Source organism: Peromyscus leucopus, chromosome 3, assembly GCF_004664715.2.
Source record: "Peromyscus leucopus breed LL Stock chromosome 3, UCI_PerLeu_2.1, whole genome shotgun sequence".
Taxonomy (NCBI): domain Eukaryota; kingdom Metazoa; phylum Chordata; class Mammalia; order Rodentia; family Cricetidae; genus Peromyscus; species Peromyscus leucopus.
Window position 1 is genome coordinate 22,396,762 of NC_051065.1, and position 16,011 is coordinate 22,412,772.

The 16,011-nt window shown below is 39.8% G+C and overlaps 2 protein-coding genes across 3 annotated transcripts in view; both read left to right on the top strand.

Moving 5' to 3' along the window:
* Window positions 1-10,415, top strand: part of Calcr (calcitonin receptor) — a 78,915-nt gene extending 68,500 nt beyond the window's left edge. For both annotated transcript variants that reach the window (XM_028869791.2, XM_028869793.2), the window contains 5 exons: window positions 1,526-1,586; window positions 1,669-1,735; window positions 2,589-2,807; window positions 4,136-4,177; window positions 8,367-10,415. In XM_028869791.2, the coding sequence (XP_028725624.1) occupies window positions 1,526-1,586; window positions 1,669-1,735; window positions 2,589-2,807; window positions 4,136-4,177; window positions 8,367-8,663 (686 nt within the window). In that variant the 3' untranslated portion in view covers window positions 8,664-10,415. The remainder of the gene's footprint in view (window positions 1-1,525; window positions 1,587-1,668; window positions 1,736-2,588; window positions 2,808-4,135; window positions 4,178-8,366) is intronic.
* A 4,447-nt stretch (window positions 10,416-14,862) lies between these two features.
* On the top strand, window positions 14,863-15,459 carry LOC114693493 (GTPase HRas-like). Its single transcript, XM_037203422.1, has one exon. It carries the CDS (start codon window positions 14,890-14,892, stop codon window positions 15,457-15,459), a length of 570 nt encoding a protein of 189 aa, XP_037059317.1. The 5' UTR covers window positions 14,863-14,889.
* The last annotated feature ends 552 nt before the right edge of the window (window positions 15,460-16,011 follow it).

Here is a 16,011-nt window from a genome sequence, read left to right on the forward strand (position 1 = left end):
TATCCAGGGAATGCCATGTCTCCAGGGTCCTTCCTGCCTTACTGGTTCCCCTTGCTATAAACTGAAGGAAGGATAAATCTTCCTGTGGATTTTCACTTTGAACAAGGAGGATTTCTTTGATTTCCTGTTTTTAGAAAAGGAATCCTATGGACTAAGTATCACTCTTATTTTCACGATCTTCGGTAGAAAGGTTGTTCCAAGTCTTGGGGACTAGAAGAACAGGGATAGATAGGAAAACCAAGACTGTACGTAACAACAACCACACTAGTCGTAGGGAGGTGTCAAGCCCCAGGAGTTAGAGGTAGGGTCTACCCCATTAGCTAAGAAACATGCTGGTCTTCAAGTGAAGTAGAGAGGTAGACTCAGGTTCCTAAATACCTATTTTTGTTGTTGTTGTTATTGTCTTATCCTAAAATGTGTTCTTCAGAATAAATCCAGAGAATACATGAGTCTTTGAATTCAAATGAGGAAATAATCTGTTAGAGCTGCTGTGAATAGCACAATCATATGTTGTGTAAGTAGTTCAAGTTAAAATTATTTCAAGCCCAATATGTAATCAATGGTATTATTGAATTATTTCATTTATGCATTTAAAAACCAACATGATTTTATGTGAAAACCTAATAGTTTGAGACCTTCTCTTTTTTCATCTCACTCACTGAAATTTAAAATATACCAGCTTAATCCTTTCCTGAGACGTATTTCCTAACCTGACTATAACAACAAACCTCTTTCTACAGATGCTTCAATCAAATCAACGGTATTATCATGTACTAGGTACATCTGAGTAAAAAGACAATCTTTTTAAAAGGAAAATTACAACTTCAGAATACATTCTTGGAAAGAAAAATTATTTTAAAAACATGTAATTTGACTGTCTGAATAGATAGCATCTGAATTTTTCTGAAGATAAACTCAAAGGAGTTTTGTTTATCTTTACTAGTACTTCAATTTAGTCAAGGAAGAGGATACTCCATTTCCTCTATAAGCCACAGCCAGAACTTAGAAGGACAGGAATACACTGATTTCTCCAAAATACTTGTCTTAAAAGGATCAATGTACATGAAGTAAACAGGAAAACGAAATACCCAAAAGAAATCATAGGAATATCAAAGAAGGCTTTCACAGCAAATAATTGACCCAAGTCACATCCCTTAAAGGTGATCCAGAATCTTACTACATGAGAGTCTAATTCACACAATGAAAGACTTTCTTGTCCCAGTTCACAGTATCAGCAAAAGCATCTTCAAAAATGTAACAATGTTAGGAAGGGTCACAATGCAAGTTGCAAGATACTGACTACAGCTGGGAGTTGGCAAAAGGCTTTTAATTGTCTGGATGCTCTTAGCCAAACTCCCCAAGTCTGGCTTGATGAAATAATTTGTATACCAACATATCAGGGGAATGTCTTGATAGGCACTCTCAATCTGCCACCATCTTTACAAAATTGCTACCAGTATCCATGCAATTGCGGTTAAGCCATGGCATGGGATCCAAGTTTGATTTGTACTTTTCCCAATTTTAGGGTTCCCAATTGTGCCAACCATTATCCATGCCGTTACTCGTGTTATCTACTACAATGACAAGTAAGTATCACATTGACTTTTAAGCTAATGTATTCCAAAGTGAAAGCATATTTGTAATGATGTATACCCTCACTTTTTGCAGCTGCTGGCTGAGTGTGAATACCAACTTGCTTTACATCATCCATGGACCTATCATGATGGCTCTGGTGGTAAGAATTGATTTTTTAATATATTGGTATTGGTGTCATTGCTCAGCTTTGTGAATATATTTCTATGTGGCACATGTACTGTAAACTACAAAATAAAGCTCATTTAATGGCATTCTATCACATAGGAACCAATTATATTCTTCAAAAAGTGTCTATTTCTTTATATGTGGAGAAGCTCATTTGCATACATAGGAGAGAGGCAATATAGCATTTTAATCTCTAAGACAATGTTTTCTTTTTCTCATAGTAAGAAAAGTAACAACAGATTCCAATACTCATGCCCACATTCTGTTCTTCCACTAAGGAGGCATCCGTTAGTAAGTGAGCAACTTGGATTGCCATCCAGGCTGCTTCTCAGTCTCTCCAGTTGTATTAGCAACTTCCCTTGTTTACTATGACAAAAGCAACTTAAGAAAGAGATTATTTGGCTCCTAGTTTGAGGGGAGACAGACTATCATGACAGAGAATGCACGACAGAGTATGAGGCAATGTCGCATCGTCTTGTCTACAGACAACAGACAGAGAAGGCTGAGTGCTGGTGCTCATCTCCTTTTGTTCCTCTTATTCAGTTGAGGACCCAGGTCCATAGAATTCAACTGCCATCAAAAGTCTTGTTCTTCTCTTACATGTTTTGCACAATGGCCATTTCTATCCCGGGTTTTAAAAACTCACTCTAAGCACTTACAATTAATTTATCTTAAGGCTTTATTTTCAAAACTAAGCTTCAGAGCCAGAAAGTCTGTGGTTCAAAGATGCCAACTTCTTGTATTTGAAAAGTTCTCTACTCATTGATCTGACATGTAGCATATTTCACACGACAGTAACGGATTATTTGCTCATATGAATCTTGCAGGTCAATTTCTTCTTTCTGCTCAACATCATCCGAGTGCTTGTGAACAAGATGAGGCAAACTCATGAGCCAGAAACCTACATGTACCTGAAGGCTGTGAAGGCTACCATGGTCCTTGTGCCCCTGCTGGGCGCCCAGTTTGTTGTGTTTCCCTGGAGGCCTTCCCACAAGGTGTTTGGGATGATCTATGATTATGTCATGCACACTCTGATTCATTTCCAGGTAAGAAAAGCAACTACAGGTTTACTTGGTGTCTTGTTCTCCTGGTAAGTCCATCTGATTAAAGCCCATAATCTTCTTTCTAAGTTTATGATCTTAAAACTCACAGCCTTCAACTCAGCAGGCCCAACCAGAACTTTTGAAGGAAGTGAGGTTGTATACGGAGTTTGTTTCCACTTTATTGCTACTCAGGGCCTTTTACTGGTCCCACTCAGGCAACTGATTGCATAACAAGTAGGTGCTGAGCATTTCTTTCTCTGGAGTGATGAGAGGAATGCATTTATACAGAGCTGCCCATGCCTCCTGCTCCTTTGACCTTTCATTGTCAGAATCTATCCATGAGAGTTTGGGGGCTGTATGGGGACACTGTCCCTGGCTTTCTCAGGTTTCTCATGTAGGAGAGCACAGAGTTACCCGAGTGGGCTGCATAGTTAACCACACTAGAGAAAAGAATGGATTCCTTTCTTCCATTCACACCAGAGCTTTGGCCCAGGTCAAAAACTCTAATAAAGGCAACTTCTAGGTATTGTGAGAGTCTATCTGGGCATAAAGAGGTTCTCAGAGAGAGGTTCTAACACAGGATCCTAGACCAGAATTTTTCCTTCTCAATTATAAATTTCAAATCTACTGCATTTTTTTCCAACTGTCAAGACCTAATGTGAGGAGAAGGCCAAAGTCAATTAGGATAAAAATAGATCCCGTGTGTTTCTCTAATAACCTAAGGTATTGGGATCATAGTGAAAAAATCAGCACAAGGCATCATACAAAGATTAGGCAAAGCTCCAAAGGCAACTGAGTTTGGGTTTCTGAAAGACATACTTTGGATATTCCTGCACTAATTCACAGCCCACAGCTTCATACTCACTTTCAAAAGATTTCTCTGATGATCACAGCCTCTAACTTTATAAAGTACAAAGACTTTCCAAATCTACCATAGCCAGCATGTTCACCAAAAATCTCCATGTTAAATGGAGCAATACATAAGCAAATTCACTAGAACCCTTCTAGTTGCTGAATCTTTACAAGAAACATATTTCTCTACTGATAGAATGATTTTGAAACTTTTGGTGCTGAAGATTTGTCCCTGGTTTCCTATGTGGTAGGTAAATGCTCTACCACTGAGCAGAAAATAGACTTCTAATGGAAATATTTTTGTGGCATAGCACTGAAGAGAAGTAGGTCATTCTTTTTCCTGAATTTCTGTTTTATCAAACAATGACATGCTGTTGAAATAGTGGAATATTCCTCCCTAGACTATGTGTGTTGATTTTATGAAATGACATCATGCAAACATAAGTAACTTCAAATGTATTTTTTTCTTTTCTTTTTAGGGATTCTTTGTTGCGACTATCTACTGCTTCTGCAACCATGAGGTAAGCATGCATTTCACGTAATACTATCACTAATTTATATAATGCCAACATTTTGCAGTTTGGAAGGACAACAATGCAATTTCTTCAGATCTCATTTCTGCATGATCTCATAGGGGTTTGTGAGTAATGGGACAGTGGGTTTTTTTTTTGGGGGGGGGTGCACGCACGCTACCTCAGGCTGAGTCTCACCTATGAATTCGTGGTGCAATTACACATAGGACCCAAAGAGCATGCTAAGTTCATACTTCCTTGGGTTGCATAGTGAGCAGGTCAGCATGCTCAGCAGAATTAGCAAAAACTATTTTGGGTTCCCACAGAATAAGAAGTCATATACATATTCTTTTTCGAAACCCACACCCAGGCCACAACAGTCAGTGTTCTGCCTATTTTCTAGTTGATTATGCCACTGTAAGACCATGTATTCAAATATTTTGAAAAATTACCCTGAAGTTAAGACTAAAAGAGGATTCTCAAAAATGACAGTGATTGCTGTCATAGAGTAAAGACTTACATAAATAATCTGAATATCTGGTTCAGTGTTCTGCAGAAACTTACACAACCAGGCTACTCAGGTAGTTTCAACCAGAGTCCATTGTCCTCTAACAAAAGCTTTCCTGAGAGCTTAATTATAAAATGTGAAAGGAGAGCTGCTATAGCCCTAGCGGTTCTTCCAGTGAACCTCCATGATCTCAAGGAATACAACTTGAAAGTTTCCCTCAAGTTTTAGGTGATAAGTCTAAGTAAGCTCCAGGAAAATGGTGTCACTCACCCAGTGTCACAAATACAGCTGTGACAGCCAGAACCATAGTCCAAACTTTCTGACTCTCAATTAAATCAACTAAATTGCAATACATTATCTATATATGCAATCCTTCCCTAGAAAATATACTCTGCTTTCTCAAGACCACATGATTTTAATGCACAGGTATTCTTATCATTGTAAATTAATTCCTACTAAAAATAATTCTATTCAATAGTTTGTTAAGATAGGACCATATATTATCCTGTTAGTATTGAGGAACATTTTCTAATCTTTAACAATTGATACCTTATACCTGCTTTATTATTTCTTTAGATAGTATTCAGTGAGTATCTAAAATACTTGCCTGCTTTGTTACCTGATGCCCATCTCCAAATCCAACTTAGAAAGAATTTTATTATTTCCTTTCCAACTGGTACATCTTATTCTTTCATCCAAAAACGTATTCCTCCATTCAACAAAATGCATGTGTGTACTCATGATTGCTAAGGTAAAACTAGCCTGGGATAAAAAGGAGATATCCTTTGGTTGTTAGCTGACAGAGTAATTTCTAGCCCTCCTTTTATTCTTTAACAGTAAAAGCTACAAAATGAAGAGGGCTTATTATCATCCCATGTAGAATACTGCACCAGTGAGAACACTCTGCAAATGTAGACTCTTGCATTTTGAGTGTGTTTTTAGTACACAAAATAAACTCTTTCATATAAAACAATGTCAAAATAGGGCTAATAGAAAAATAAGACTCAGAATGGCTAAACCTTGTAAAGCACCAGAGGTTTGCATGAATTTGTAAAAATGCTACAATATTTATTGTGTCATAACTACAATGTCACTGGGAGTCTCAAACACAGAAAGTGAACCCAAGGGGTATTCTTAACAGTTGAAATATCTGGAGTTTATTGCATATGTTTTCTCTGTTTTTTGAAACATTTCTGTTTTCATTAAGATCATGTAGCTAGAGGCATGACATTTCTAATAATACGAAAATGGTATGCTATGCCAAACGTATTATCACAGCCCCATGGATATCAGGCATCTGGCTCTCAGCTGGACATTCTGCATCTATTTCCCATTCTGTCATTGAACTCAAGCAAGGCACTCACACTCATAGGAAGTTATTTCCAGCTACGTGCGAGATAGGTACGTCATGAGTCTTTGCCTGGCTGGGTATTGAGTTTCAGCAAAGATCCAAGGGACTAATAGGTGAGCAATGCAATGATGCAAGTTGGAATTTTAACTCTGATTAATTATCAACATGTTGCTGTCAGTGATTGCCATCATGAAAATAAAGCCTTATGTAGAGGGTCCGTGGATAGACTAAGAGCAGCAGGTATGTTAGACTGGGGTGGCAGAGTGACAAATGGAGAGGAGGACTTAACTCTTCCCATTATGGGAGGAAAGCCCCACCTTACATGCATCAGTACATAACTACAGGTGCCTATGATAAGCTTAACGGGAAAAGAGATACACCCCAAAGCATTCAAACCTAACCAAGAAGATATTAGTATCATGTTTGTCTCCACAAGTATGGGAACCAAGACCTAAATACACCAGCCTTCCATGACTTCATACTATACAATAGAGCCAGCGAGAACAACTGTATCTTTAGACCATCAGACCAAGCTTTCATACTTCAAATTCAACAATAAATATATTGATAAAAATCAAGGGGGAAATTAAAGTTATTTGTGTTTCTTGCTTTTTCAAAATGAGCAATAAACCTATATAATCCAGAATGTTGTGTGTTATACTTACCCCTTGACCTCTCTGAACATTTCTTCTGCTTTCCAGAAGCAAAAAAAAAGTCTCTGGGTTGGTTTGTTTTGTTTTGTTCTCAAGGTCACAGATTTAATGCCCTTATTCATCAAAGCAGCATCTAGTCCATGTATTGTATCCACCTCCTACTGTCAGAGATAATCACCCTTCTTAGACTATAACCATTGCAGTATCTTTTGCATGCTGCTGAGGGCCTGTTTCTAAATATATACTTTATAAATGGAAGCAGATTGCCATCACCACACAAAAGGATGGCTCATAAATTTGGGATGCAATTAGAGAAGGTTGCTAACTTCCTGTAATAATAATTTTAAATATTAAAATTGACTTCACACCCGTTAGCCTCATGTTGGACTGGGTATTCAGTATATGTGGATACTCGGGTGGAGATTGTAAAAAGACAGGTGAGGCAAAAGCAAGGTGAGTTTTCTGTGGGGCACCTATACCAACTAACACTATTTGTAACTATCGGAAATGTATACCTCTGCAATTCTAAGTAAGGTTTAACTGTAAGGACAACTTCGGTTTTAAGAGATGCTGAATCCATGGAAACTATTGGTTTCCTTTATCTACAAACACTGCATCTCCAAAGACACCGAACTGGAGCCTTTCCTAGTTTCTCAAGAGTACATCGATGGTTTCTAGACTATAACCCTGACATCAAAGGGCTTATCTATAATCCAAATAAAGGCAGGCTTCACATGGAACTCAAGTTCTGCCACACTGCAGCTCCCTGACTGTGCATACATGCTGTAGTCTCAGACCTCCCGTCTGTAAGTGAACACAACAGTAGTGTCCTTACAAGAAGACTGTTGTGAGGATTAAATAAATTAATGCAAATCAAGTGATTATAATGTGGCCTATGGCAATCAGTCAGTAAGTGGTAACTAAATGGTTTACACCATCCCTTGTCCCTGTATGACTTTTATCAAGGCAAAATGCAGCTGCATGGCTCACTGCAGCCCTTAGCACTTCAAGATCTTGCTTCTTTATCTGTTTAATATATAATTGAATCTAAAATGCTACACCCAAAAAACATATATCCGTAGTTTGTTTGAAAAGTTCACTATTTCAAATGATCAGATTGCCAAATTATTCTGACTGTTTTTCTACTGAAAGAGACTGAAGTCTCATTCTTAAAAGGTTTTGGCTGCCTTAGTCAGATTTTTATCTGCAACACCTCACTTGGAGCCTCGTTTGGTAAGGGTAAATCCACAACATGGGTCCATTATCATAAAATTTAGGACTATGTTGCCGTTTATGGATATATTTTCATGATCCATGAGTTCAGATTTGGATAAAATCATGTCTTAGCATGAATGGCAGCAAGTAAAAATTTTCCTAACTCCTTCCCTCTAATGAGACATGTCTGCTACATTATGAAACAAATCAACCTTCCTTCACAGGCTGTGAGAGCCAAGACAGAAAGCTTTGCTCAAAACTGGCAAATAGCTTGCCCGTTGTTACCCAGACAAGTAACTCACTTCTTCGATTGGCATATTGTTATTCCAGGGTGGTATATTTCATAAGCACGGTATAAACTCAGTTCTTAGAGCAGATCTACAATTTAGCTTCTTCTAGCCTATGATAAGCCCCAGGAGTCAAGTATATAAGCTGACAGTTATTGACACCAGTCTCCCTTTGCTCTTCAAGGTGCAAGTTGCCCTGAAGCGCCAGTGGGCCAAGCTCAAGATCCAGTGGAGACAGCGCTGGGGGAGGCGCCGCCGCCGCCGTACTACCAACCGCAACCGCAACCGCGTAGTTGCGGCTCCTCGCCCAGCGGCGTTTGTCGAGCAAGGTGATCTCCCCATTTACATCTGCCATCAGGAACCAAGGAATCCTCCCATCAACAACAATCAAGGTGAAGAGAGTACCGAAATGATCCCCATGAACGTCATCCAGCAAGAACCATCAGATCCATCCGCCGTCCCGGAAGACACATCTGCTTGAACGTGAAGCTACCCCACGCATTGTGAACCGCTGAGCCTTCATTTCCCGGGGGAAAGATAGACCATGTATTTCAAGTGATCCCCACCCTCCCAGGAGCTCAGCATTCATTCGTGAAGAATTATTAAGTGAATTTGTCCATAGTGATTTTGAAGAAAGTTATTCTTGGTACTATTGCTTTGGGAGACAGTCTAGGAATAGAGTCCCCCACTGCAACTTGTGAACTCCATCATTCATCTAGGATTGCGATGACAGTGTCATAGAAAGAAGGCAAGGTATCCAAAAAATGCCACTAAATTGTCCTAGTTCAGATACAGGGTGCTCCTTGTTAATATTGAGCCATTTGTACCTTTGAGAAATCAAAATCACTCAATATTTTTGATTTTAGCACTCGACTTTGAATTGGACTATTTCTGTATTTGGCTATGGATCTGACTTTTAATTTTTTTATTTCAACCAATTCCCTATTACATATTTTACCATCCATACAATTAAACTGCACAAATAATATGACCTCTGGAAGATGGTGTGGCTTTTAAACATACAAACAGATAAGATTATAGGAGTCAATCTGGGCATTGGGCAGGAAAACATTTACAGTAAATTTGCTGGAACAGTACCATACTCAGATTGCTTTTGGATAATCCTGTCCACCAGGAAGACCCAAATGCTGTAAGGAATTGATCTTAATGTTGAATGTGCTTTAGTCACTGACATTTATAAATTGGGAGGTCAACAAGAATCTATCACCAAATTTTTCACAACACTGCCAAAAATGTAATTCTCTGTGAAAGAGAACACTCTTTAAAGAGTTTTCCACTTTCCTAAACCACAAGATTTATAAAGCAAATCACTCCAAGGTTTCTAAAGCAGATTACCTCTTGCCCTCGGGTGCTATCTAGCAGTGAGAGATAGATTTGTTTACGGCTGGTAATTAAAAGACTCCATACAAGTCCATTAACTTCCTACCACCCAGCTTCAAAGCTTAACAAGGTCTCTGTGTTTGCCAGGAAGACTCAGTGCGGCTAATTACAAATCAGTTTCTAGTTGACCTCTTGTTTGCTGCTATTAGCAAAAGAGGGGAAAAAATACAACACAGAGACTTCGTTTAACCATATATTAATTCATCTTAAAATACAAACGAGCTTCTCATCAAAACCCAGTATTTATATTTCCACATCTCTCTTTACTCCCCAGTATAAGATCTTCAAAGATCCATGAATAAACCAATATCATTACTGATTTCTGAATCTGTAACAGCAGAGTTATCATTATTTAATTTATATGCTAAATGAGGAGTTTCATGGAAATCCTCCAAATCGGGGCCCATCTATGACATATCACTGCCTTTCAGAAGGGATTTAGTTGTATAAAGGCAAAAAATAACTGGTTCTGGTTACATATTTAGTGCACCCACAGAAAACTGTATTTTCCAAGTGACCATGGACTTTGGATACTGAAAGTATGTCTCCTTTACAAAATGTAAGGGAAGAATTAAAACGAAGGTGTTTTGTTCCAATCACAGTGTTACATAGTGATGTTCCTATTTGTTTACAAACATCAAAAACAGTGTATTTCAGGCAGCTCTAGTACAAATGTGATAATATTTGAGATGTTATTGTGCTGATGTAGTAGGAGCTGATGAAATCAAACTAGCTTATCATAGCATTGCATGTAATACCTAAATTGTGTGAAACGCTTCTGCTATGTACATGTATAAATTAATATAGAGCATATTAAAAAGGCCAGGATGTGTGTTTGCTTACTTTTCTAGAGAAATATATTTTCATCTTTCATTCATTCATCTTGTCTCTGCTCATTCCATGCTTTCTTCATGTCGGCCATAAACTGCCAACAGCCCACCTTGTCAGTCATGTGGGAGGGAGAAAGATCTGAAAGCATAGGTGAAATGATTGACATGTATCACACAATCCTTATCTTTATTGATATAACCACTTTTCAATCTAACCTAGTGACACAGCCCTCATACTCTTGGTAATATGAAATCATCCATAACTGTCAGTCTGCTATTAGATACATATGGGGATTATAGCAAAGAAATCCAGGACAGGGAATTACACAATCATTTTGTTGTGTTTTAGTTTTCATTATTCTAGAACCAGGCTTGATCTGTCCAGCATCACCTCAGGTCATTAGAATTGTTATAATTACAAGTTTCTAATATAATTTGGAAGAGAGACTAAGACTTAATAAAAGGTAACCAATTAAATATCACTAGGGTGCATAAAGGCCACTATTAGAAAGATTTTTCAGATCCAGAAAGCATGAAATAGAAAACCTGAGGATTAAATGAGAACTACTAAACTAATAAAGGGGAACAAGAGTGATTTGTAGATGTAACACCCTAAATTGCTGCCTCCTGATACCTGATAATTTTTTGAGAAGGGATACACAGAGATGCATCTTTCCCTGTATGTTCCAGAGAGCAGAAATAACAGACTGTTACACCCTTGAGATTTTGAAGAACAAAAAATAATTTCCCACACCATCAATGTAATTCTTCAAGAGGGTGACTTATGCAGAGGTAGCTGCCCATCTCTTTAGATTTTCTAATATAAAATTGCTCAAAATGGGCCTTTGTGTACAACTGGATACTATAATCCCAAGGGAAGTGAGGCATTAGAAAAGATATGATAAAATGTTTATCACCATGAAGCAACACCTCATTCATTACTCATTGGTACAGATGTTTCATATATGTCCCATCGAACCATAAGTCTAACATTTATTAATAGTGATGACTGCTTATTTTCTGTGTCATGGGTACAAATCAAAACCTTCTGGGTGAAAACTTAACCACTGATATTCTGAGGGTGGGAAAATAAAATGGTATGTATTGTTGGAAATGGTGGTGGCCAAATGTGAGGTCTCCTTCCAAGTAGCATCAAAGAGTTCCAAGCACCAGAAATGTTCTCAGAACAACATCTGCACCATGTTTTATCTAGGACTCATTCCCTAGATAACATGGAAAAACTTCAGTCCTTCCGTAAGTATACTATGGCTCACTACTTGTCATGTGACTTAACACCTTAGGGTTTAATGAGGTGGTTCATAAAAAGTAGAGATCAAATACCACATTTGAAAACTAATCAAGTAAATAAAGAAAAACTGGATTTGTTCTATTGAAAGAAAAAACCAGTAGTCATACTCCTACCTCAGGTTTAGGTAAAATTGATGTAATAGATTGATAACAAGTGTGGAGCATGGGAAAATGACATGGAAACATAAAGAAAAATAATAATGTTATTGTAATGGCAAAGGGAGTTAGGAAGCATTTTCTTTTTTTAAATTCTGAAATTTATTTATTTGTTTGTTTGCTTGTTTATTTATTTATTTATTTATTTATTTATTTATTTATTTACTAATGTATAGAGGTGATTTATATGCATGTATGCTGGCAGACCAGAAGAGGGCATCAGATTGTAAGTTAGGAAGCATTTTCTTTTTTTAAAGATTTTGAAATTTATTTATTTATTTATTTACTAGTGTATAGAGATGTTTTATCAGCATGTATGCTGGCAGACCAGAAGAGGGCATTAGATTGTGAACGTGAACGTCCATGTGGATGCTGGGAATTGAACTCGGTAACTCTGGAAGAGCAGCCAGTGCTCTTAACCACTGACCATTTCTCCAACCCCACATTTTTAAGCTAAGAACTTTAAAAATATTTTTTGTTTGCAATATGGAGTTAATTTCCTTTCAATATCTCCAAATAATCACATGAAGTGTTGAATAAAAGCACCGTTGAAACTATAGCAAAGTTTTATCTGAAAACCTTTCTAATGTTATATCTTCCTTCACTTAGATTAACAATGTCTTTGAGGATTTCAGATTTTATTTTAAATGTTGGCCAGCCAGTCCCTTGTGGTCCTGATCAATGCCTATTTTCCACTTAAAGAAATTCAATACATTCTATCTACCTTTCCCAGAAACCCTTCCACTGAAACTCAAACTGAGCCATCCTTTTTTCCCTATTGACCAGTGATGCCACCTAATGTCACTGCAGTCTCCATTGCTGAAATGATCTATTATCTTTTAATTAGGAAAATTTGCCTCCAAATCTCAGACTGTTAGTTACGTGTTCAATAGAAATTCAATAAAGCTAGTTGAAATGTCTTTTATTTAAAAAAAAAAAAGTCACAAATAGACCACTATGTTTCAATTCAATCCTGCCAGTCAGGCTAACCAAAGCTAATACACAGACCTCTCACATGTGTGCCACACTCCTAGGCACAGACTCAGCTACAAAGTCCAAAAATACTTATGGAGCCAAGGGGGTAGTTAGTCTATGTGAATGCAGCAAGAATTTTGCTAGACATGACTTATCCCTGTGCCAAAACACTGTGACCTCTGTGTACTATCATGGACAGCTAGGTCTTAAAGAGATAATGTATGTAGACACAGAGAAGATAAGCATAATTCAAGGAAACATTGAACTTTATAAAACAGACCAATAACCACTAGCTCTTCTACATTTTATAACAACTGGTCCACTCTTTATTCCCATTTTATTGATGAGAACACTGCTTAAAGGAAAGTTGAAGAACTTGTCCACACATCACAGTTAGTGGTTTTACTAGTTACTTTCCTTGATACTGTAATCAAATGCCTGATAAGAGCAACCTTAGGGAGGAAGGATCACTCTGGCTAATAGTTTAATAATGAATACAGTCATTGGATTTAATGATTTAAAAAAGGACACAAAGTTGGGAGAGTTGTGTGTTTGGAGACTGGAGGAGTTGGACGGGGAGGGTGTGGATATGATCTAAATAGGAGAATCTCAAAGAATACATTGAAAATGTTATAATTTCTATTTTTAAAAAAGGGATATTGTCTGTGGAGCGTACATGAGCTCCAAAGATGGTGCTTAGAGGAAGTTATCTCAGGTTGTTTAAGCTGAGACAAGATACAAAGATCAGGAGATGATGTCAGTGCAAAAACAACTTGTAAACAAGGAAATGAGTATAGGGTAACCTTTAAAATGATTGGTTGGTTCCTTCCACCCACTCCTAGGGTTCTGAGGTTTTTGCTATAAAAGAGGCTTACTGCCTAACAATAAATGAGTTCTTGCTTTGTCCGCTTCATCTGATTTTCTCCGGTAAGAGGAAGGCTGAGGAACGGGAGAGCAGCACACTTACCTTTCCTTGGTTCCAGGCCACTTCTTCAGAGATGACCTAAGTTCCTGGGAGGTCAAGACCCCATGCCTGGCCTTTTATAAAAGACTTAAAAGTATGATCGGCAGAGGCCAGGTGGTCTTCAAAGGTAAGTGAACCCCTCAATATGGGTAATGCAACTTCTTCAAGTGATAAGCCAGCCCCCAAGGCTCTGTATTATATGCTTAAGTCTAGAGGGTTCGCTGGGTGGTGGGAGTGCATGCCTTTAATCCCAGCAGTTGGGAGGCAGAGCCAGGCAAATCTCTGTGAGTTCGAGGCCAGCCTGGCCTACAGAGCAAGGTCCAGGACAGGCACCATAGTGCCACCCCTGGGCTTCTACCCTACTATCACAGCTCTTAAGGTGGCTTTTCACCTGGATTCTCTGCCACCCCTTCTCAGGAGTCAGAGAGGGAGAATGATTCTCCCCAAGGGTTAGAAAAGGAAAAACTAAAAACAGGGGGGCCCAGGGGGCCAAAAAGGACAGGGAAGGTTCTGAGAGTAAAGAAAAAAATAATTGGGCCAAATTAGGTGAGGAGCATGAGAGATGCGCAGAGATATATACAGTAGAGGTTAAAGCAAAAGTAAGTCTCTGCGCCCGAGCCCTGCACCCCAAGGGATTCTGGCCCTCAGCCTTGCAACCCTGGGGGCAGCATATGAGAGGGCATTCTGGGCTCCCAGGATTTCTGTCCGAGGGAAACCACCGAGCTGATGAGCTGGCATCATGATTTAGGATATTGACCTTAAAAGATAGTCCATGCCTGGAAGGCATGTCAGCCCTTCCTAAAGGTACCCCCTTTATAAATGCAGAGAGTTAACCCCAGAGGCCTAGAGCCAAATATCCTCTGACAGATAGATGTTAAACTTAAATGTATTTTTGTTTCAATAGAACAAAAGGGGGAAATAGAGCCCACAATCAGTTGCTCTGCACCCCACAGCCATCACGCTCTGGCCTCGGGGCTACAAGGACACCTGCATCAGGGCCTTCTGCTCCCCAGCCACTCCTTCGTGCCCCTTGTGGGGTAGGAGCTCCTGGAGTGACAGTCCCTATAGAATCGATGACAGAATACAGGCTTGTGGTTGTGGGTACTGGAGGCGTGGGAAAGAGTGCCCTGACCACCCAGCTGATCCAGAACTATTTTGTGGATGAGTATGTTCCCACCATAGAGGACTTCTATCGGAAACAGGTGGTCATTGATGGGGAGGCATGTCTGCTGGACATCTTAGACACAGCAGGTTGGGAGGAATGTGCTACTCTGCGGGACCAATGCATGCAGACAGGGGAGGGTTTCCTCTGTGTGTTTGCCATCAACAACACCAAGTCCTTTGAAGACATCCATCAGTACAGAGAGCAGATCAAGCGAATAAAGGACTCAGATGATGTGCCAATGGTGCTGGTGGGGAACAAGTGTGACCTGGCTGCTCGTGCTATTGAGTCTCAGCAGGCCCAAGACCTTGCCCACAGCTATGGCATCCCCTACATTGAAACATCAGCCAAGACCCGGCAGGGTGTGGAGGAGGCCTTCTTCACACTTGTCCGTGAGATTCGGCAGCACAAACTGCAGAAGCTGAACCCTCCCGATGAGAGTGATCCTGACTGCGCTAACTGCAAGTGTGTGCTATCCTGACTCCAGCTGATGGTCGTCCTGCTCTTCCTGGCTCCACCTGCGCCTCAGAGGGACCCACACCAACCTCAGAGGGTGACCTGGGCAATGATCAATACTGGCAATGGACCTGGCCAGAGGATCCTGGGACATAGGGGATTGGACTCCCCTTTCATAAAGGACTTCAGTTCTCCCAAGTCCTCTAAGCCTGGCACCCGTTGTGAGGACACAGTGGGCTCCATGGATGGCCTTCTCTCCCCAGAGATCTCATCCCCATACCCACCGCTGCCCCCATGTCTTTCAGCCCCCCCCCCCTCTTCCCTGCAGCAGCCTCTGACACCTGCCCCAGGAGAGCTCTACCGCCTGCCTCCAGCAACTGCTACCACTTCCCAGAGCCCCACTGCAAGCTCCTCAATGTCCTTGGAGCCTGGGGACAATGATGACTAAATGGAGATGGCCTTTAGTGTGGCCACACCCCACCTCTGAGACCCACCCACTCTTTCACTGCAGCCCTTGCATGCACAGCTGATGGTGAAAGTGACTTCTGGTACCCTGGGGCCTGGGTTAAAGCTGTCT

Coding starts and splice junctions, on each gene's coding strand:
- LOC114693493 (XM_037203422.1), top strand. CDS start 14,890: ATGACAGAATACAGGCTTGTGGTTGTGGGTACTGGAGGCGTGGGAAAG.